This window comes from Tubulanus polymorphus, chromosome 5 (genome assembly GCF_964204645.1).
Source record: "Tubulanus polymorphus chromosome 5, tnTubPoly1.2, whole genome shotgun sequence".
Lineage (NCBI taxonomy): Eukaryota > Metazoa > Nemertea > Palaeonemertea > Tubulaniformes > Tubulanidae > Tubulanus > Tubulanus polymorphus.
The window spans coordinates 1,125,001-1,149,684 of record NC_134029.1 but is presented as its reverse complement, the minus strand read 5'-3'; the positions used below and the strand labels follow the sequence as shown (position 1 = coordinate 1,149,684).

The following is a 24,684-nucleotide window of genomic DNA, read 5'->3' as shown; positions in this document are numbered from 1 at the left end:
GAGAGACTTCAAGAGAGGGGGATCAGAAATAGAATGATTCTACTATGTGAATGGAATAATAGTATCGAAAGGGGGTTTAAAATCAACAAAATTTAGCGTACATACTTTATGATGAGAGAGGGGAAGGACAGGGGAATGTACCAAAATATGAAACCTTACCTCGCGGTGTTTTAAATTGTCATTAATAAATGTCGGTTTCTGTTGATCAGCTTCGTCACAAACGCATAAATCCAAACCATTTAAACTCTTCGATTTAAAGTCGTATAATAAACACTGCCACAACGATGAATCGCGTCGATTCAGTTCCGATTCACTCACAGATTCAGTCAGAACGTTCGGTATAAACAACGAACTCGTACTTTTAGCCGGGAATAAAGTCAGATGAAGCGGATGAAATAATCCGGCGAGGGTTCCTAAATACGGATCCATCTGTTTACGATAGAAGAGTTTCTTAGAGAATAACCAACCTTTCCAATTATACTTCTCATCGGACATCATTAATCATACGTAATTATCGATTTAGAAATAAAAATAAAATTCAAGAGAAGTTGAAATAAATCGCCGATATTGTTATTAAGAATGCGGAGTAAAGACGGCGAACCTGCGCACAACGCTAATAGCTTCCACAACTTCTGCGGCTAAAAACAATTTGCGTGACGAATTTAATAACCACTCAACACAGCAGAAACAGTACCTGAGCAACACTCAGTCAAAAACATCAGTAAAACAGCACCGCGATGAGAGATAGAGGGGGACGGGGGATGAAAGCATTAAAAATGCAATTAGTAACCCAAGCGTATACAGTCAACAGAGAGAAATAGAGAAATACATGAATCAATTTGTGAAATGTTTCTTATCCTTGACTTAGTAACATATTACGTGTGGAAGGGAAGAATTTCTCATAGAATTTTCATGGACTAAAACTGTCAAATCTAAGTTTCTATTTAGCAGGAACTGGTTCAGCACAGCGACTGTCTGAAATAATTTGACCAAACATATTGAGCTGTTATTAAGGGCTCAGGATAGTAGGGCTCGGGGTTCTGGCTGGCATGGCTCAGGATGGTAGGGCTCGGGCTCAGGATGGTAGGGTTTGGGGCTCGGGCTGGCATGGCTCAGGATAGTAGGGCTCAGGGCTCGGGCTGGCATAGCTCAGGATGGTAGGGCTTGGGGCTCGGGCTGGCATGGCTCAGGATGGTAGGGCTCAGGATAGTAGGGCTCAGGATAGTAGGGCTCAGGGCTCGGGCTGGCATAGCTCAGGATGGTAGGGCTCGGGCTCAGGGTGGTAGGGCGCAGTGGCTGTAGGGCTTGGGAGCTAAGCAGATGATTTATAGAATACAGTTGTTGTGAGGACTACACTAGTTTTTATTCTGATTCTATGACAGGCAGCACCAGCAGCAGCAGTAGCACCAGCAGCACCAGCACCAGCACCAGCAGCAGCAGCACCAGCACCAGTAGCACCAGCAGCAACAGCAGCACCAGCACCAGCACCAGCAGCGTAGGGTCTGATATCATTGATTGTCAACATAAGAAAAACATAAGAAGAGACAGAAATGAAAAAAAATGTTGAGACTCGTTGAAGAATGATGAGAGGGAGAGAGTGGAGAGTGGGAGAGAGTGGAGAGTGGGAGAGAGTGGAGAGAGAGTGGGGAGAGATGGAGAGAGAGATGGAATCTGATCAGATGTCTTCAGTATCTCATGCACTGATACTTGACCAAGTTTTTATTCTATCTGACACAGTGTGAAACTCAAAACTATAGAATAATTCTTCAGACACGTCACACTTTATTACAATCACTAGAAACTATTTTAATCAATGATAATTTGATCATCGCAATAAGCCTGGAGAAATTCAAATTGAAAAGGTCAGTTATTCCCTGAAACTCACTCCTAACCTGAAATTAGCTACTATCCTGAAATCAGCTCCTATCCTGAAATCAGCTCCTATCCGTCTCTATATCAGACTGTTGTTATATTGATAATAATAAATAGACTTTATCAGAATTTTCAGGTCTATTTGCAGTCGACGATTAATAAACGTCTCGCGGCAGGCCCAGAATATCACCAGACTAATTAAACAAAAATACCCGGGTATCCAGGGTATCCGGCATGACAGGCGAGTGAGAGGGTATCTGATGACATCAAACAATCGCCACATTCTAATCGGTAAACCATGTTCCATTGAAAAATACAGACAGTAAAAACAGAACAGGTGCAGAATAAGATCCAGAACAGTTTCAATTCCAGAATAAACTTGACATAAAAACTTAGTGATATTTCGAGTTAGAGAATTGAGACGATAATTCAGGCCCAGCATTATCGCGTAACACCGAACTGATGTTGATATAGAATGTTTCTTTCAGGCAGAAGAAGTTCATTCAATGTTTTGACAATATCCTAAAGTCATCGCCATTTCAGACTTCAGATTTCTCATTCTCGGTACAGTATTGTCTATATTATCGTGACAACATTAAGTCACCCGGTCTAATGGTCACCTAACTGATTTAAATACTCACAAAATCAATCGACGAATCAATAAATCGATTGTAATGATATTTTTACCTCGTCTGATGAACTGTCATCCATTTGAAATCAAACATTACTCATATACTCAGGATACCGACAGACGACACACAGTTTTAAACTTCCTCGTACATTACACTGAACATCCGAGAACATACGGGCCTAATTAACGACCTAATTACAAAACACTTTTTGTCATCAGCCATAAAACCTTGAATATATTAATATTCAATATTGCCAGTGATATATACAATGTCCCCGGGCCTGCTCAGTGTATAGAGTCAGTGTATTCCCCGGGCCTGCAGCATATAGTCAGTCAATTCCCCGGGATAACAGATCTGCAGATCTATGAGAATATTCACACATGATACTCAGATATACAACAAATTGATATAAATGTAAATAAATCAGTGAAATGTGAGGCAGTTGTTATCAATAATCTGAACCTGCACAAAATTAATACAATTCCTAAAGACATACGAAGCCGCCCTCTATCGGACAATCGGTGAACTAGGTCAGATCTAGCAATAGACAAAGGGTCCATATGTGTTGAAGGGCCAAAACCTCACACGAGCATCCTTACCCAAAAAATGTTTTCATAATGATTACATAGACCATGGATCCAGTTCCATAGCACTGGATACAGTTCCACAATACTACATACAGGTCCACAGTTCTGGATCCACTTCCACGGCACTAGATCCAGTTCCACAATTACAAGTTCAATTTGACTTGTAAGTTAAACCGTAACTCATAACTGTAAAACAGGGACCTGTAAATCATGGGCCGATATTTTGAGTGAGGGAGGGTTACGACATCGACACTTACCTCAGTAAGATGAGCTCGTACTTTCTGAAACGCTTCTAACCATCGAATTCTCGCGGGAGGAACATCAAATTCACTCGAGTTTAGATCATACATATTGAGCATGCGTTCGTTATAATTAGAGTCATCTGTCTGTTGCTGGTGAGGAGGAGATGAATGAGGAGGAGGTGAAATATCATAAACATCATCATCAACATCATCCTTAACATCATCATCCTCTAACTCTTCATCGCAGTTGTCATGGTACCCGATTACGGTATCATTGTTGTAATCTCTGCTCGTGTTTATGAAGTTGTGATCGTTCACCATCGTCTCATTGTTGTCGTCGTATGGCGGAGTATCGTCGTCGTCACGGTAACGATCGGGCGTATCTGCCGAGTAATCCTCGATCAGATCGGGATTACGGTAGAAGTTTCCGCCGCCGCCGTCCTGCGAGTCTCGGTCGTAACTATTCCTGCGTGAATCTCTGCTGTAATCATCGTTTCTATAGTCGCGATCATCATCGTCGTAATCGTCGTAACTATCGTGAGAATCTCGATCGTAATCTCCTCGAACGACGGGAGGATTACCGCGTCCGTAATCATCGTTACGTAGCGACGATCCGGCCGAATTACGCCGTCTATCGTCGAGAGATTCCTGCGAATTCCTCCGCACGGGCGCTCGGTCGTTGTAATCCATATCCTGCGAATCGTAATCTTGATCGTCGCTGTAATCGCGAACGTAATATCGATCGTCATTACGGAAACGGTAATCGCCATCGGGAGTTCGATCATCGTCTTCGTAATCTTCTTCCTCGTAATCATCATCATCGCGATCATAATAATAACCGTAATCATCGCGTGAATCTTCTTTATGTACGTAATCGTAATCTCGACTATCGCTGTAATCTTGTGTCGACTGTCGACTCATGTTTACCGATGATTCATTGCTGCCTAACGGACTACAAAACATTAAACATCAAACAAAATATTTTGAAATTACATCTGATTTTAAACATATTTATTTCGGTTGAGCTGAAAAGTTGGTTTAAGTTAACCATCGGATAACAACTCAAGTTTTATCTGTTACTTTATCCATTGGTTATCCACCAGTTATGCACTGGTTATCCACCAGTTATCCACTGGTTATCCACCGGTTATCCACTCGGAATCCACTGGTTATACACCAGTTATCCACTGGGTTATCCACTATCCACTGGTTATCCAGCGATAAACGTTTACCAACTTTTGAGCAATAATGACCCCTAAATATTATCATTCATCCCTCACAGATACTCAAACGTATGTAACTAAGGATATCGTGAAGCGATTGTTGAGATCTGTACGGGGAGAGTGATGTTTATTATCGCATTATGATGACGATGTAAGTAAAACAGAATCACTGTCCGTTCAATAAACCTCAGATTTTACTGATTATAAAGTGCTTCGTAATAAGATTCAGAACATATTCACTTCAATCAGAAATACATGCATTTATACAATGAGGTATAGGTGCCTAATAACTATCACTACCACCGGAGTAAAGAGCGTTTATATCAAACAGAACTATGTAGGCTACTATAGGTGCATAGGTACAATATAGACAATACCTGTAATCTTGGGTGCTTTGGCGAGTGAGGGAGGATATACGACTCCCTAGAGGACTGAAAACCATTATACAATTCGTTATCTAAACTTTCTGTATGTTTATGTTTATTTATCACAGGTATATGAGTTCTGTACAGTAGACTCTGCTCAAATTGCATACCGAAATATCGGATGTCACTAAAATCGGACGGATTTCCTCGTTGAGATCCGACTCGAGCGGAGTGTACTGTATTCGGGCAGTGATGATACGTACCTATCTACCATGAAAGACTGTGGTCTACTATTGGGTCGACTATTGTAATATAACGGTTCTGAATCGGTATCGCTGCGTCCTTGTTGATACGGTCCGTCCTGATAGTAATCGCGCTCTCGAGAAAAACTCGCGTGATGAGACCGCGATCCGTAGTCATGACTACCATTGTTATAACCGTCCTGATCGTAGGAGGAGCCGCGTTCTAGGGAGGCTCCACGTTCCAGGGAGGCACCCCGCTCTAGGGAGGCTCCGCGTTCGAGGGAGCCACCCCTCTCTAGGGATTCTCCGCGTTCAAATGATAGTCTACGCTCTAATGAATCATTTCTATAATGTCGACTGGTGGAGGTCTCGTGGTCACTACGGCGTAGAGGATGATTAAACTGATGAGCGGAACTATTGTGCTGATGTTGAACGGGGAAATTCACATCACTGGTATAATCACTGTCTTCAGACCCTGCTTAAACAGAATATACAAAATCACTGGTATAATCACTGTCTTCAGACCCTGCTTAAACATAATATACAAAATCACTGGTATAATCACTGTCTTCAGACCCTGCTTAAACATAATATACAAAATCACTGGTATAATCACTGTCTTCAGACCCTGCTTAAACAGAATATACAAAATCACTGGTATAATCACTGTCTTCAGACCCTGCTTAAACATAATATACAAAATCACTGGTATAATCACTGTCTTCAGACCCTGCTTAAACAGAATATACAAAATCACTGGTATAATCACTGTCTTCAGACCCTGCTTAAACATAATATACAAAATCACTGGTATAATCACTGTCTTCAGACCCTGCTTAAACAGAATATACAAAATCACTGGTATAATCACTGTCTTCAGACCCTGCTTAAACAGAATATACAAAATCACTGGTATAATCACTGTCTTCAGACCCTGCTTAAACATAATATACAAAATCACTGGTATAATCACTGTCTTCAGACCCTGCTTAAATAGAATATACAAAATCACTGGCATAATCACTGTCTTCAGACCCTGCTTAAACATAATATACAAAATCACTGGTATAATCACTGTCTTCAGACCCTGCTTAAACATAATATACAAAATCACTGGTATAATCACTGTCTTCAGACCCTGCTTAAACATAATATACAAAATCACTGGTATAATCACTGTCTTCAGACCCTGCTTAAACATAATATACAAAATCACTGGTATAATCACTGTCTTCAGACCCTGCTTAAACATAATATACAAAATCACTGGTATAATCACTGTCTTCAGACCCTGCTTAAACAGAATATACAAAATCACTGGTATAATCACTGTCTTCAGACCCTGCTTAAACAGATTATACAAAATCACTGGTATGATCACTGTCTTCAGAGCCTGCTTAAACAGAATATACAAAATCACTGGTATAATCACTGTCTTCAGACCCTGCTTAAACAGATTATACAAAATCACTGGTATAATCACTGTCTTCAGACCCTGCTTAAACAATATATAAAATCAATTCATACTATCAATTATGTAAAAACCAATTTGGAATTCAGCCAATATTGCCAGAATTTAATCCCAAAAAACAAACGCGAAGGATAATTTTGAGATCATTTTTTTCATCAAACATTGTTTTCGAGCATCAACTCAGGAAATTCAAGTCATGTCGAAAATGTTTGCACAATTTCTATCTAAATTCTGATTTGTTTGAAAGCTCTTGACGAGCTGGGAATGTTTCCAGATGGTGCCAAATAAAATCATCATGAAATACAATTGTCAAACTATTGAGGCGTAAAAGAATCTTTGAATTGAAGAATGTTTCACAAATAAATCTATATAACACGTGGTTTACGGGGAGTGGTGGAAAAACAGTATGATTGAACCACAGCGAAAAATATCTTTCTACAAAGTTTTCATATTTAGTAAAATATTGTGATTCATTTTCACAGATCAGAGTTTAAATTGCAATCTAGGGTTAACTCCGTGGAAATTACACTCTAGAGTTAACTCGACGGAGATGAATGTTAACCCAGATGGTTACCGGTCAAGCACGTTCATAACAAATGCTGCATGATTAACTGTTTTTATTGTTTGATTCATGAAAATAATTTCAGTGATTTTCGGCGTCATCTGGGTAATAATTCATATCAATATCACTAGATGGCAGCACTGTCTGTACCCTGATCGCTGATGAACCGAGCTGGATGGATTTCTTTTTATATCAAAAAGGCAGATCTTTATATTAAGGACCAGAAAAGCTCCAAGAATAGGACGGCTCCAAGATTATACTTACATTGAGAATAAGTGGTGCGTTTATCGTGCTGTTTCTTAATCTGCATTATCTGAAATTCAAATAGAAATGTATCATTCGAATTTCACTCACTCAACCTCCTAGTCCGGTAACCGTGATTTAGTGACGACTCGTGATGCTTTCAGAAATACTGAAGATTTGTTTTAAATCTAAAACGATCAGTTGTTTCTAACTTTACCAATCAAATGAGTTTATCAGATGAGAACAGAGCGCGGAGACAAAGCCGCGTCTGGTACTCAGTATCGTTTATCAACACACTGATTCAGTATTCAACACGCAAGTTTACAGTAAAACATCCGAGGTGAATTTAAGGTGAATTCGAAATCATCTTCTCATCGGTGCGAATAAAATAGATCAATAACAAACCACTAACTAAAAGAATTCAAAAACTAGAAATTTATTTATTCGAACAATCTAAAATATATAAAATACACAACGTTTCGATCTCATCCTAGAGATCATCGTCAGGTGTGAGATCGAAACGTCGTGTATTTTATATATTTTAGATTGTTCGAATAAATAAATTCTTGTTTTTAAATTCTTTTAATCCGTAGATAGTGGGTTTTTATCTTATTACGCGTTCACCACGTTTGAGTGTGGTTATCGTTCTAACAAACCACTGTTTTCACCGCACAAAAATCAAAACTATAAACGAGACTCAAAAACATGCATTTTCTATTTAATTTCTAATCATATCATCATCAATCACCGAATTAATCTAAATTATAACTCGGAATGTTTAAAGGAATTACTATCATCAGAGGAAACTGCCTATAGTGGCTGTATACGAGACTTAGTGAGTACAAAACAGATGCTTGAAAAAAATACAAAAAGCAAAAACAAAACCTTATGATTTATAAAAAAAACATGCTATTTTTTTAAAAAAAACCACATTAATTTGTAAATATTAATTTCGAAGCTTACCTTATTTGAGCAAGGCTAATAAAATGATTAATATCATAGATTTATTATTGTTCAATTTCGACCGTCGAATTTTATACCTCATTTTCATGACACAATTACAATAAATGAATATCTCCGCGACAAAGTAATTAATTTCATGTTTACTCGCGTGGGAGTAGAGGACGAGAGAGGAGAGAGGAGAGGGGAGAGGAGAGAGGAGAGAGATCAGAGGGGAGAGTGTGAGAGGGGAGAGTGGGAGAGGGAGAGGAGAGGGGGAGAGAGAGATCAGAGGGGAGAGTGGGAGAGGGGGAGAGGAGAGGGGGAGGAGAGGGGGAGAGAGGAGAGGAGAGGGGGAGAGGGGAGGGGAGAAGGGAGAGCAGACATATGGATCCATAGCTATCCACTTAACGTGTGGATACAGACCTGACTTATTCATTTAAGCCATTCAGAGAAAAGTTCAGTCAGCTCATCCCCCCAACACCCCAAACTCTACCCAAACCCTGTCGAACCCAACCAGTTTTTTAGGTTAGATATTTACCTCTTGTTCCATTATTGTGTTCAACTGTTCTAATTTATTCTGTAACTCGACTGCTTCAGATTCGGGAAGATCTGCAACAAATAAAACAATACCAACTTAATATCAAATATACAACAAATTTCATTGAAAATACCTAATTCCCACAAAGTAAGACTAGGGTAGGGGGAGGGGGGATCCCAGTCGTATCAGTAATTCTAAAGATTCTACACAAGTTGTGTTCACTGTTGCATTGAGAATCTAATACTTTATTCATACATACAGTAATTGAGTTGCATGTTTAACAGTATTTTGACGTTTGTTGGACAAAGTAAGGTAGGTATTCTCAGGTGGTACCAGCGGTTCCAGTGGCAACAGCAGCGGTACCAGTAGCAACAGCAGCTTCAAACAGTATAATTGTGTCACATGAATAATCAGAAATTTATACATCAAATACTGACATTTACATAAATTGACGTATTGAGTTTATTAGACTAATAAATTGTTTTTTCCTCTCACTCTCTGTCTCTCTCTGTCTCTCTCTCTCCGTCTCTCGCTGCCTCTGTCTCTCGCTGTCTCTCGCTGTCTCTCTCTGTCTCTCTCTCACTCTCTTGTCTCTCTCTCTGTCTCCCTCTGTCTCACAGTGCAATAACTTCATCAGACATTATTTTCTGAGCCAAGTTTTAATCGCTTCAACCTAGAGAAAAATTCAAATCCATCAATTGTATTTCGAGCAGGAATCTGAAGATACTGGATGTTGATTGCCCTCGGATAAAGGTCACGAGTGTCGAGTCGGTGGCTTGTATTAATGTAGAACTAATTATTCGTGGATAATTTATGTAAATGAAGTCATCAGTAACAGTTCACCGCGATTACAATCAGTCACACTATGTCCACTTCATGTAAACCTATATTTACTTCATCGAAGCACAAAAACCAACAAGTTTTTGAACACGGTTTCTCTTTTATTTTGAATATGTTCAATATTCAATTAGTTAAATGGTGAAATCTATTCAAAGAGTTTATTTCTACAGTGTTTAAATAGTCAATTTCAATAGTTTGTTTTACCAAAGTTTTGCACGTATATAAATAACTCTATGTTATCCATTTGTAGTCATTTGTTTTATACCTGATGAGGGAAAATGTTCCCGAAAACGTTCGTTATTAAAAAACTTATTTACTCATTTGAAAACGGGATTCATCACGTTCACTCTTTTATGGTTATTCAACTATATTTACTTGTCTTCAAATTCTTTCTCATTTGAATTTCACTCCTCAATTTTCTGCGACCTGGAAACATTGTTTCATGAATTCTACTTATACACATACCCGGTGTACCAGGCCTCAAATAATCAATCGCTATTAAACTACAGGAAAAGATCCCATATCATCGATAATCTCATGATTGATCCTATCAGAGAGATGAAAGAGATGAGGAGAGGAGAGAGGAAAGGAGACTCAGAAGAGATAAGAGAGGACTCCGGAAAGAGAATTGAGAGAAGACTGACTCAGGAGTGAGAGGATCTGTTTATAATGATCTGTGTATAATACTATAAAAGAAGCACTATAGTTTTTAAAGAAGTTTTTATGAAGAGTTGTCGCGTAAGATACAGATTTATATAAGTTCAGGATGTTTCCGACCATTAACAGTTATACAATGACAGACGGATGACAGAACATCGATCAAATTAATCCTTATTTCACGTCATCCGTCTGTGCATGGTTAACAGCCACTCCTTTACAGTGACAGTACCCAGAGAGCAGCACTGAGCTGATAGCAGCGCTGAGCTGATAGCAGCACTGGAGCAGCGAGCTGCAAACTCTCTCACAATTTTCTGATCAGTCAACTACATAACGAAGGCAGTTTTTCGCGTTTACATTTTTTACGCCCCTCATTCACACGATGAATCGGGTTGTTATTCCGCGACATAAAACATCTTCGCGACAAACACGACGCAAATTTTATCACAGGTTTTTTTCGCAGCTGATCTTTTCACGTGCCTCGATATAATGAATATGAGTATATATATATATATATATATATATATATATATATATATATATATATACTCATATTCATTATATCGAGGCACGTGAAAAGATATATATATATATATATATATATATATATATATATATATATATATATATATATATATATATATATATATATGAATATGAGAATATATATATATATATATATATATATATATATTTGATGATGTAAGACTTACCGTAAGGTAATTCAAACCTAGCATCGATAAGAACACTATGACCAGTCGCTGTTTGTGTGCCTACTACTTCACCATTCCTCATTAGTAATTCACCATCCAATGATAACCACTTTCCTTCTCCCTCCTACAAAACAAAAAAAATTTCTAATTCTCCGGATGACATTAATTTCAAAGTTGAAAGAAACAACATATAAATATAACACCGCAAGAGACCGACTTGTAAACCACTGAAACCAGTTGCCGGAGGAAACGGCAAAAAATGCATTTCAAAATTTAACTCGATAAGACTTCGTGAAATCATTAAGAAAAATAAACCCTGAGCAAATGTGCATGAACTGAAATATAGCTAGTGCTGATTAATCAAGAGATGAAACATTGATAAAATGATCGCACATTGATTTTTACTGTTAGTGTTTGAACAGTATTCATACAGTGAAAATGGACAAAAAGTTTCTTTAGAACCATTTTTGTTATTCTAGTGAAATTCTAATTCAACTGATAGTTATTAGTCTAATACTTCCCTTATCATCTCTCTTCGATTACCTTTCGAAAATACTAAAATCCCTGATGTTCTCGAATGTTCTCTAAAACGTCTCACACCGAGCTGTCAACTGCCTCCTCAGCATTCAGTGATTGAATTGCGTATTTAAACTTGGCACTAAATATTTGTGCGCATTTTAAAAGTGGCGATCTATTTATTACTAATACAAACTGTTACAAAATGAATTCATTCTTAGAATTTGCATAAATTCTACATTTCTATCACCGAGTTCTACGCAAATTCATGAATATAAATAATCGACTTTTATAGTAAACGAATTTTCGATGAATCTTCTACAATAACGGAAATACTTTTTCATCCGTTCTCAGAAAGAGGGAGAAACTTTTTTCATCTTTCCATCGCGAGACGAAGAGACGCGAAACAGAAATTAAATTGTGTTTTCTCTTCGCTGTTTAATTCCACAAATGAAACACGCCATTACGCTGATTGCTTGGAAAATTTGAATTCATGTCAAACACACAAGTCGTCATCGTATAAACCCCCTTTCCCCACTACCTCCCCCCGCTCTCCCCCCATTTCCCCCATAGCTACAATTGTTTATCAATCAACCCCCGGTTTAAACAGGTCATCAATGTTCGGTACCTGACTCAAATATTAGATTACAATTAAAACACAGTCTAGACCTGTCTCAGACCTGACTCAGACCTGACATCTCTTAATTGTAATAGTTTTCACCAAAAAAAAAAGAGAATAATTTGACATCAAAAATAGAAGTTAAATTGAAATGTTTGAGAATATTTTCATATTTTAGAAGTAGTGGAACTCTGAAAAACAGTAGAAACTACTCTCAAATAGAAGTCATAGTCACAATATTCCTGAACTTCATTTTATGCGCCTTAATTCAATTTTGTTTATAGGAATAAAATGAGCATAGCCCGGTAAAGTTGTATAATCACATTTACATAGCTCAAACTAGTGAGAGCCACTCAGAGCATTATTAGCAAGTATCCCTTCAACTTATTGTCGGTCACTCCGGGAATTATTAGCAAGTTTCAGCAGTGTTTTCACTTATAAAGAGAAGACAGGGGAAACTCTGCAGACATCAGGATCAAACATTGAACTCTGTATAAACTAGAGACCGAATGACTCCGTGAACCTCCACATCAAACAAACCTTAACGATATACAAAATAAATATTATACCTGGTTCGAATGATGAATACTCATTAGAGGAAGCCAATGAGTACCGAGCAGTTTGTCCCATAACATTCCTTTATTCCATAATTCAATAATTAAACCAGCATCGAGTCTCATCGTTTCACTGTAAATAAACATAGAAAAAAACAGATGAGAAAACATTAATACAAAGTCTACACGTTTTAGATGGTTTAGTTTTTTGTGCGCATCGTGAGGATTATCATTTTATATCATTTACTTATTCCGATTGAAGACATTGAGTTTATAAATGTGTAGTTGAGAGATTGATGTGTAGGTGAGGTTCAGTATCAACGACCGAACGTTCATAAAAACAATCTATTAGTCTAATAAGGCGTATAAAAAGATCGGGAACTAATGGTAAGAATAAGATGATATTTCTGTGTGACAATTCGACAAGATAATGACGCAATTTCAATGTCATTATAACGACAAACAAGACAAGATTCATGAGAAAGAGAAATAGAGAGGAAGAGAGAAAGATAGCTGCAGGCTGCGTGCGGACACTCGCTCGCTCAAACTCAGTCACGCGATTGATGATTGAAAAATATCCTATGATTGCTGTATTATCATGACAAAAATGCGACGGTATTGGTTCATCGCTCGCCAGTAGGCTGGCGTGCTGGCTGGCGCGGCGCTGGCTGGCGTGCTGGCTGGCGCGGCGCTGGCTGGCGTGGTACCAGTCAGATTCACCAGTAGAGACCAATATATTATAAATCAAACCAGACAAAAACCACACATAACAACAATCAATCATTATACGCATATATACATCATTGTCGCTAGATTGCAACTGATTTCTGGACAGTGTGCAGTCGCTGGCTGGCGCTCTGAGGGCTTGAAGAATAGCAACATGATATTCAATCAGAGTGGAACACAACAGACCGCAGACCTCAATTCTCTGATCTCAATCGTCTCATCTATCTCTGATTGACACTTGAAGTTAAAATCTATCCATCAAAAATCAGTTTGAACCCAGTTTGAACCCGAAGCGTTTTAACCCTTTACTATTCATTCACTTCAATCAAATTCAAATGATAGATGAAGATCTGCACGATAACTGTCAATTTGTAATATGTTATAACAGAAATTGTACAATCACTTGTTTGCTCATGATATCTTTATCTTATACCTCAGTAAAATATGAATGAATCGACTATAAGATTGCATCTACTGAAGAGGTGGGGGATTTATACCGCTAACCAGGACAGGCCCAGTCAGTCAGGGTCAGATAGGACAGGCCCAGTCAGTCAGGGTTAGATAGGACAGGCCCAGTCAGTCTGGGTCAGTTAGGACAGGCCCAGTCAGTCAGGGTTAGAAAGGACAGGTCTAGTCAGTCAGGGTCTAATAGGACAGGCCCAGTCAGTCAGGGTTAGAAAGGACAGGTCTAGTCAGTCAGGGTGTAATAGGACAGGCCCAGTCAGTCAGGGTTAGAAAGGACAGGTCTAGTCAGTCAGGGTCTGATAAGACAGGCCCAGTCAGTCAGGGTTAGATAGGACAGTGGATACAGTGTTGAATAGAACTTGTTTATATTCCCACAAATCTCTGAATCCCGTATATAAACGTAACCCATGTATTCATATATACTGATAATTCATCATACGTTATAGATGATTAATTGAATGTTTGCATGTCAGTGAAAGGATCACATGTCATACAATCATCAACATTCTAATTATCACAGCTCCTAAACTCCACTGATATCAGCTATATTTATGAAAACAATGTTTATCATTGTTTGATTTCCAACAACACATGGACGAATGGATGCATTATTGAATAGCGGATAATGAATTAAACATGATGACCACCTCAAACACTTCAAAAGACTTTTTTTCCCAAGTATTTTCCATGTCTATCAATACGCAACAGAAAGACGTTTTGTTCCTCGTGCCTCTTAAACTTTCTTAGAATAACGGATCGATCACTGATTTTAGACAAAAGGAACCAAAATCTAAAAAAGCAATCCAAAGATCCAGGGCAGGATTGTCTATATTATAGTTACAGCATTGATTCAAAATTCTCATCAGTAAAGATCTATATCATTATTATGATTTTTCCAGATGACCAATGACTATCACTGACCACACTATGACCATCACTGACCACACTATGGCAATAACTGACCACACTATGACTATCACTGACCACACTATGACCATCACTGACCACACTTTGGCAATAACTGACCACACTATGACTAAAAACTGACCACACTATGACCATCACTGACCACACTATGACTATCACTGACCACACTATGGCCATCACTGACCACACTATGACTATGAAACTCAGGAAGCTGAAATCAGTGTATGACCGGTATGTGACAGGGTGATTCAGTGAAACATCGTTAATTGCCGGAACCCTGTTAGTAAAGACAGAATGATGCCAGGATTTATTTGTTTAGTTGTCAGGTTTTGTTGCTGCAGTTAGTCGTAGTCGGAGAGGTATGGAGTATACGTCACCTGAGGCTGAAATAACCGTGTAACCAATAATCTGAGATTTATTATTATCTGAACACAATGTTATTTCAGAAGCCATAAGCGTGAAAACAGTTCAGCAAACATTTCAGCTAAATAACCAACCGCCAAAAACCCGGGGACACTGCATACATCTTACTGACACATTCAAACAATCTCATCTCAAAAGTTTTTAGTCTTCTGTGGTATTTCACTATCATTTGGCTTCGTGTAAATATGTTGACATATATTTCATATCTGTATATGTCTGTGTGCCTGTATTTTTATAAATATTTCATCGTAAGTTATTTCCTACGAGTAATTGCATTTTAAATGAAGCAATAAAAAGTTGAAGTTCAAATGAGGACAACAGGCTGATATTGCCTAGAAGCTCCACTTCAATAGCAGTCCTGTTCTTACAGTCCTGTTAACCCTTTCAGTGCGTCTACACGGCAGTGCGGTGTATAAATCAGTGATGGATTTTGCTAGTACACTGCACTGCGGTGTATTGATGTAATTAGTAATTAGTAATTATCTCTATTGAAAAATGGCAGCAAGTGTCAAGCATAGTGAAATACTAGTAACTAACGATACACCGCACTGCGGTGTAGACGCACTATAGTGGTATTCCCATCGTTCAACACACTAGGGTGGAATTTTTTAGAATTTTCAAATTTTCTCTAGCACTATAAGGTATTAATTAGTCAGCACTGAAAGAGTTAAACATCTAGGTTTTGATGTGTCACATGTTTGAATTATATTTCATAAAACGTATTTAATGATTGATAATTTCATTTGTTACATTTATTCGTAAATGACGTTGCCAAATGGGAATCTTAATTTCATATTCGAATTATCCGAAGTACAGATTTTTAAACTCATTTGGCGCAGAAAAATGATATCAACTTTGAATTTAATTAGAGCAAAATGTAAATGAATATCATTGTGTAATATTTGAATATTGTATAGATGAATAATGAATACTGATGCGTAACCGGGAATGAGAGGGTTAATGATAAACTCGTCCCAGCGGTATAACTTGTAACCGATGATGGAAAAGTCAGCGATGACAAGAATATAATGACTAAACACAATATTACCACCAAACACTTGTGATAGTCAGTGCAGCTTCATAAGTGGCAATAACTTGCATTTGGGACTGGCTCTGACTCTCATATCAATCTTATACTAACGGGTACTTATTCAATAATCTACTGCACAGGGATTCAAAGCCAAATACATGTGTCACCTTTCATTAATATATCTATATTTCTATGTGGTGTTAATCTCGTATATTTCTATCAATATCATCATTATATGAAATGTCTTTCTGTAGTTCATTGTACTCGAGTTTCTTATAGAGCAGGAATCCAAAATTCCCTCATATATTAGTCGACCCTAAATCCTTTAAATGTCCATGATTGACTGTTTTCCTCAAGAGGATTCTTCGTGCCACTAATCACCAAAAATTCAATGAATTTCTCTGAATTTTCAAGAAAAGAGTCAAAATTCCCAGATATTCCGTGAATCTTTACTGATGAGGAATTGCTGATTATAATTGTCGAGGAGTCTGTCGAGGATTTACCGTGGAGTTCTGTCAGCATCGGACGCAAGAATCATCGCAGATCACAAATAAAGAGAACTTCGGCGGAGAATCTGTTTTTTACATTAGTATATTAACGGGGAAGATTGTCTCGGAGAGTGGTTGGAGAAATGATCGTCGGTCGGAGTGCTTGCTGGGGTTTTGATTAAATTCCCCTGTCATTCGTACAGACGTGAAATATCACGTAGATCTAAACCACAGTCCACAGACCAACACAAACACAATACCATTTACTGTTTGTTAGAATCTGTATTCATTCGGCAGAGTCTACTGTACCCCTATCCAACTCCAGATATCACTCTCAAGTCAAAAGATCAGACTTGAGCGGAGTCTACTGTACCATCCAACTCCAGATATCACTCTCAAGTCAAAAGATCAGACTTGAGCGGAGTCTACTGTACCATCCAACTCGGATATCACTCTCAAGTCAGAAGATCAGACTTGAGCGGAGTCTACTGTACCATCCAACTCGGATATCACTCTCTAGTCAAAAGATCTGACTTGAGCGGAGTCTACTGTACCATCCAACTCAGATATCACTCTCAAGTCAAAAGATCTGACTTGAGCGGAGTCTACTGTACCATCCAACTCAGATATCACTCTCAAGTCAAAAGATCAGACTTGAGCGGAGTCTACTGTATCATCCAACTCAGATATCACTCTCAATTCAAAAGATCTGACTTGAGCGGAGTCTACTGTATCATCCAACTCGGATATCACTCTCAAGTCAAAAGATCTGACTTGAGCGGAGTCTACTGTACCATCCAACTCAGATATCACTCTCAAGTCAAAAGATCAGACTTGAGCGGAGTCTACTGTATCATCCAACTCCAGATATCACTCTCAAGTCAAAAGATCAGACTTGAGAGGAGTCTACTGTACCATCCAACTCAGATATCACTCTCAAGTCAAAAGATCAGACTTGAGAGGAGTCTACTGTACCATCCAACTCAGATATCACTCTCAAGTCAAAAGATCAGACTTGAGAGGAGTCTACTGTACCATCCAACTCAGATATCATTCTCAAGTCAAAAGATCAGACTTGAGAGGAGTCTACTGTATCATCCAACTCAGATATCACTCTCAAGTCAAAAGATCAGACTTGAGCGGAGTCTACTGTATCATCCAACTCGGATATCACTCTCAAGGATACTGTATTTATCTACAAATGAATGTTGACAGGTAGATAGAGTGTAGTTTGCTGAGTATGAGTCACAGAACCCCCCTCTCCCTCTCTCTAATGAGACAAGTAGGGAGTGCTATGTGATTCTGTGTACACTGTAGGCAGTGTTGTGTCCTGGTTCCAGTGTCTGTTGTTTAGTATGAATAGATGGTTTTTCTCTCATCTCTCTTCGCTTTCAGCAATAACTGACAATACAATGAAATATTCTCTTCAGGTTTTATTTTTTTACCTCACGCAGCTTCAACGCAGCTTCAACCCGAGTTCATTCTTTCTGAATCTTGAAGCGAGAAACTAAAAGGAGCTATTCTAAGATTGAATCTGTCAGATGACTGTGGTGATATTTTCAGCGGTTATTTTCATAGCTCGAGTCCATTTTTGTGAAACTTGCTAAAATTCTTTGATATTTGTGAAATACCCAGTGAACGATCCTTCTACTATAATTACTTTTTCTAAAACGTGATTGAAGTGTGAATATGTTTAAGAGGTTCAATAAGGAGTTTCTTTACTCGGCTGTAAATTTTCTTGACAATCTCTCGACGAGAAATTACATTATCAAGTAGCCTGAAGCGCGTGCCAACTGCACTGCGGTGTCCTTGGAACGGGACTGAAGCATGTGCCAACTGCACTGCGGTGTCCTTGGAACGGCACTGAAGCATGTGCCAACTGCACTGCGGTGTCCTTGGAACGGGACTGGAGCGTGTGCCAACTGCACTGCGGTGTCCTTGGCACGGGACTGGAGCGTGTGCCAACTGCACTGCGGTGTCCTTGGAACGGGACTGGAGCGTGTGCCAACTGCACTGCGGTGTCCTTGGAACGGGACTGGAGCGTGTGCCAACTGCACTGCTGTGTCCTTGGAACGGGACTGAGGCGTGTGCCAACTGCACTGCGGTGTCCTTGGAACGGGACTGGAGCGTGTGCCAACTGCACTGCGGTGTCCTTGGAACGGGACTGGAGCGTGTGCCAACTGCACTGCGGTGTCCTTGGAACGGGACTGGAGCGTGTGCCAACTGCACTGCAGTGTCCTTGGAACGGGACTGGAGCGTGTGCCAATTGCACTGCGGTGTCCTTGGAACGGGACTGAAGCGTGTGCCAACAGCACTGCGGTGTCCTTGGAACGGGACTAGAGCGTGTGCCAACTGCACTGCGGTGTCCTTGGAATGGGGGTTGAAATTAACGCTGGATTCTCAATCTACACTTCCTTTCATATTCATATATGACGTACATTTCACTATCACAAATAAATAAATAAAAAATACATGATCCATTAAACTAAACACTGTCACATATAATCAGTTTATGTCATATTAAACAAATTGTTTAAATTATTTTCAGGGATGAACAAGAAACAAACAGCAGATATTATTATTCATCAAGTTCCTTCAAGATTAATTAATAATTTCATCCTCAGCCCCTGAAGCGTTGTGTAATCAAATTGCTTCGAGTTCATATCGGAAAATCTTCATTATAGAAATAAAACATAAGAAATGAGGCTAAGGATTCAGGAGAGGGTGAGAGAGGGAGGGAAGGGAGAGGGGGAGAGGAGAGGGAGGAGGGAGGTGGGAGAGGGAGGAGGGAGAGAGAGGAGATGGAGAGAGAGGAGAGGGAGGAGAGGGAGAGGAGAGGGAGGAGCGGTAGGAGAGTGAGGAGAGGGGAGAGAGAGAGAGGAGAGAGAGGAGAGGGAGAGGAGAGAGAGAAGAGGAGAGGGAGAGGAGAGAGAGGAGAGGGAGAGGGAGAGGAGAGAGAGGAGAGGGAGAGAGGAGAGGGAGAGAGAGGAGAGGGAGGAGAGAGGGATAATGAGACAGATTCGATTTGAAATAGAGACTTTTAAATTGATACTGTTTCAGATTAGTTTATGTAGCCATATGGTACACGATATGGTAGGATATTGTTGTTTCGATATTTGATATATCAGATATTGTTCACTTATGTGCATTAGTCTCTCTTAGATTTGCCTCTAATCTCTTTCTATATGATTCTATATACATACAGCGACGCCCCCCTCCCCCCCACTGTAGATCATCTCTCTGCATAACATTCTATGTTCCTAGTTTAAATTGCCAATACTTTAATAACAAAGTCTTGAAGAACTCGACATTTAGCGCGTAAAACATCAATAGATGCAATATAACACTGGTGTACACACAGTATATACTCTACTTGAGGCAGACTTTTAGGACAGAATATATTCGGTAGGGACAGAATTTATCCTGTTTTTAAGAGTGATATCTGAGTTTGATGATACAGTAGACTCCGCTCAAGTGCAATCTTTTGACTTGAGAGTGATATCTGAGTTGGATGATACAGTAGACTCCGCTCAAGTCTGATCTTTTGACTTGAGAGTGATATCTGAGTTGGATGGTACAGTAAACTCCGCTCAAGTCTGATCTTTTGACTTGAGAGTGATATCTGAGTTGGATGGTACAGTAGACTCCGCTCAAGTCAGATCTTTTGACTTGAGAGTGATATCTGAGTTGGATGGTACAGTAAACTCCGCTCAAGTCTGATCTTTTGACTTGAGAGTGATATCTGAGTTGGATGGTACAGTAGACTCCGCTCAAGTGCAATCTTTTGACTTGAGAGTGATATCTGAGTTGGATGATACAGTAGACTCCGCTCAAGTCTGATCTTTTGACTTGAGAGTGATATCTGAGTTGGATGGTACAGTAAACTCCGCTCAAGTCTGATCTTTTGACTTGAGAGTGATATCTGAGTTGGATGGTACAGTAGACTCCGCTCAAGTCAGATCTTTTGACTTGAGAGTGATATCTGAGTTGGATGGTACAGTAAACTCCGCTCAAGTCTGATCTTTTGACTTGAGAGTGATATCTGAGTTGGATGGTACAGTAGACTCCGCTCAAGTCTGATCTTTTGACTTGAGAGTGATATCTGAGTTGGATGGTACAGTAAACTCCGCTCAAGTCTGATCTTTTGACTTGAGAGTGATATCTGAGTTGGATGGTACAGTAAACTCCGCTCAAGTCTGATCTTTTGACTTGAGAGTGATATCTGAGTTGGATGGTACAGTAGACTCCGCTCAAGTCTGATCTTTTGACTTGAGAGTGATATCTGAGTTGGATGATACAGTAGACTCCGCTCAAGTCTGATCTTATACTCAAATCAGATCGATCTTTAAGGACAAAATACAAAATACAAATACATCCATTTTGATAGAGATATCGGAGTTTTACAGTTTGTGAAACTGCTCGAGGAATAATACACAATTATAAACAGTAACTGTATCCGATGATATTTCCATTGCTTCAGTTGAATAAAAGTTCCATCCTATTTGTCTCCCTCCCTTCCTCAATTAATCCTATTATTATGGTTTTCACTGTAATCCTGTCACCAGACACAAAAAACAAGCCGCACAAAGAGATTTAATACGCCGAACAAAACAATGATGAAATATTAAATATTCAACCAGTTCCCACAGGGCTACAGGGGAAGGGGGGATGTGAGTGAGAGACCCACTAAACTGCATCAAACAAATCAAATCAGTATTTCTTAAGTCCAAGGAGTCAAATATATGGAGAAACAGAAACAGTTGCAGAGAAAGCAGAGATAGGGAGGGAGGGAGAGAGAGAGGGAGGGCGGGAGAGAGAGAGAGAGGGAGGGGAGAGGGGAAAGCAAGGGCCAACTTCGGTTGGGGAAAGCAAGGGCCAACTTCGGTTACGACCAACTTCGGTTACTTTAGTCGACCTAAGTGAAACCGAATTTCAGTTAGTCGGAACTATATTCCGGAAATAGTTCGAAAATCAAGCGCATTCGGTTATTAGTTCCAACCACTTGTCGACTAGATACGAAAACCGAATTTGGCCCAGAGTGGAGAGTGAGAGGGGGAGAGAGTGAGAGGGGGAGAGAGTGAGAGGGGGAGAGAGTGAAAGGGGAGAGAGTGAGAGGGGGAGAGAGTGAGGGGGGGAGAGAGAGAGTGGAGAGAGGAGAGTACTGGTGGTATAATTTACCTTACGAGACTGTCAATGTAATTTGCAATTCATGTAAAAACAGTCAGTAGAGTAGCTTATAAACGTGAGGGGAACTCGAGGGTGTGATGCAACACATTGATGGAATACTTGATTTATTTCACTTTCACAAATTACCCCGCACACCAAGTCTACTCCTTAAAAATACATCACATTCACTCAACATACAATACGTGTCGAGACTTAATAACAGTCTTCACTGTCTCAACCTGTCGTGACCTACTGCCAGGATAGGAAACCTGGTGATGACAGAAAACCACCAGTACACAGGGAGCAAAGGGAAATTGGAGAGAGGAAGTGTAAAGAGGGAATGGAGAGATTGAGATGAGAAGGACAGGGCTGGAGGAAGAGTGGAGTGAATTAGTGTAAATTGATCTTTCCACCCTCTTCCTCTCGTGTTATCTGGTAGTAGATTGTTTGTGATCAATATAAAATGGATGTATTATTTCTAGGAAGCTGCTGCTGCCGCTGCCGCTGCCGCTGCTGCTGCTGCTGCTGCTGCTGCTGCTGCTGGATCGGCCGGATGATGAAGATGACTAGTTCCTGTCCACCCCCACTCACTACCACTCAACCTCTTTCTTATCCATCATATTCTGATTCAGATGTCATTGACAGTAATTAATGTCACAGTGAAAGGTTGAAGGTATATATTTATAGTTATTGAATCAGTCTATAACCTTTCACTGATTCATACTCGTAAACATCATCAGCTGTAATTAATGAATAACTCTAAATGACACTGAATCACACAACAGACGTCTTCTAACTGTTGAACTTCTGCGAACTATTCATTTATTGATTGTTTTCTAGAAAGATCCGCTCTGTATGTTTTGGTGTCGAGAGATGGTAAATAGAGGGTTAATGGTTCGCGGAAATGAAGGTTCATTGGTCAAAAGATGTGTCAGGTTTATCTGAGCGCAAAACACTTAATGGTGAGGAGTGGGAGACACAAGAGAGAGAGAGAGAGAGAGAGAGAGAGAGAGAGAGAGAGAGAGAGAGGCTGGATACAAGCATCAATCATTTAACTTCCAATAATACAGGACAACAGCACTCAACTGACCACTGCTGCCTACAGGACACCTGACCACTCCTCCCCTCAGGGATGGACAACTGACCACTGCTGCTTAAAGGACAGAACACCTGACCACTGCTGCCTATAGGACAGGACACCTGACCACTGCTGCCTACAGGACAGAACACCTGACCACTGCTGCCTACAGGACTGGATATAGAGCTAGGATACATGTGTCATGAGCCCCCCATTAATCAGATGATTCGTTGTTTGATAATCAGATTCCAGACTAGTTTTGTTCAGTCATGAATGACTATTCAATTATTGTAGGCTGAAGACACGAATGCAAAACAGTTCAACAACAATATCATCAGTACCAACAGCACAAGTAGTACCAGCATCAGCACCAACAGCACCAGCAATATCAGCAGCACCAACAGCATGAGCAGTACCAGAATCAGCATCGACAGCAACATCCGCAGTACCAGCAATAGCTGTAGCTGTAGAAGCAGGACCTGGGATTCAACCCAGCAATTAAGCAACATATCAGATAGCTGTAATTATCACCAGCACGCTACCGTAACTCTAACTGTAACAGTAGCTGTAACTGTAACAGTAGCTGTAACTGTAACAATAGCTGTAACTATAACAGTAGCTGTAACTGTAACAATAGCTGTAACTGTAACAGTAGCTGTAACTGTAACAGTAGCTGTAACTGTAACTATAACTGTAACTGTAACAGTAGCTGTAACTGTAACAGTAGCTGTAACTGTAACAGTAGCTGTAACTGTAACAGTAGCTGTAACTATAACTGTAACTATAACTGTAACAGTAACTGTAACTATAACAGTAGCTGTAACTGTAACAGTAGCTGTAACTGTAACAATAGCTGTAACTGTAACAGTAGCTGTAATTGTAACAGTAGCTGTAACTATAACTGTAACTGTAACTATAACTGTAACTGTAACAGTAGCTGCTGTAATTACTGAAACTATTATTTACCATGTATTGATGTATATAGGCGGAGACGATCGAATATCAATGATTAGACATTAAATCCTGGATTAAACGAAAGCGGATTAACTAATAATCATCTCGATCGTCGTCATAACGATTCACAATTCAACCGGTTCCGAAAACTGAAACATCCCAGTCTTTGATGACATTTTTTTATGAAAAATGAATATTTCTAACCATTTCTGCTCGACCGATCAAAGCCACGTTCTACAAAAACATTTCACAAAATATTATTTCCGTGCAGGGATTAAACGGACGAGAATAGATCGATAAAATACCACTCGATTTCACCTGAAACAATCGACAACATTCACCCTTAAACTAATTAACAATCATCGCTATGGTGACGTACTGTTGCTGGAAACACGCGTTATTGCTATCACCGCGGTTACTATGTTGACGTAATGAAATCTCTTTTTTCTACACAAGGACTAGCGAGGACTAATGGAGACTAGCAAAGACTAGCGAGGAGTAGAACCGGTATGAATTATTGAATGAGCGAACACAACACGTCAACTGATACTAGTTTGTCTTTGATGTGAAGTAGAATGAGGGAAGAGTAGGAGAGAGAGAGAGAGTGAA

The 24,684-nt window shown here is 39.6% G+C and overlaps 1 protein-coding gene across 1 annotated transcript in view; it reads right to left on the bottom strand.

Moving 5' to 3' along the window:
- LOC141905295 (protein unc-13 homolog B-like) overlaps window positions 1-24,684 on the bottom strand; it is a 77,747-nt gene that overhangs the window by 32,752 nt on the left and 20,311 nt on the right. Inside the window, 8 exon segments of the mRNA XM_074794127.1 lie at window positions 3,349-4,285; window positions 4,934-4,987; window positions 5,170-5,299; window positions 5,417-5,641; window positions 7,461-7,509; window positions 8,920-8,990; window positions 11,130-11,253; window positions 12,834-12,951. Coding sequence (XP_074650228.1) covers window positions 3,349-4,285; window positions 4,934-4,987; window positions 5,170-5,299; window positions 5,417-5,641; window positions 7,461-7,509; window positions 8,920-8,990; window positions 11,130-11,253; window positions 12,834-12,951 — 1,708 coding nt within the window.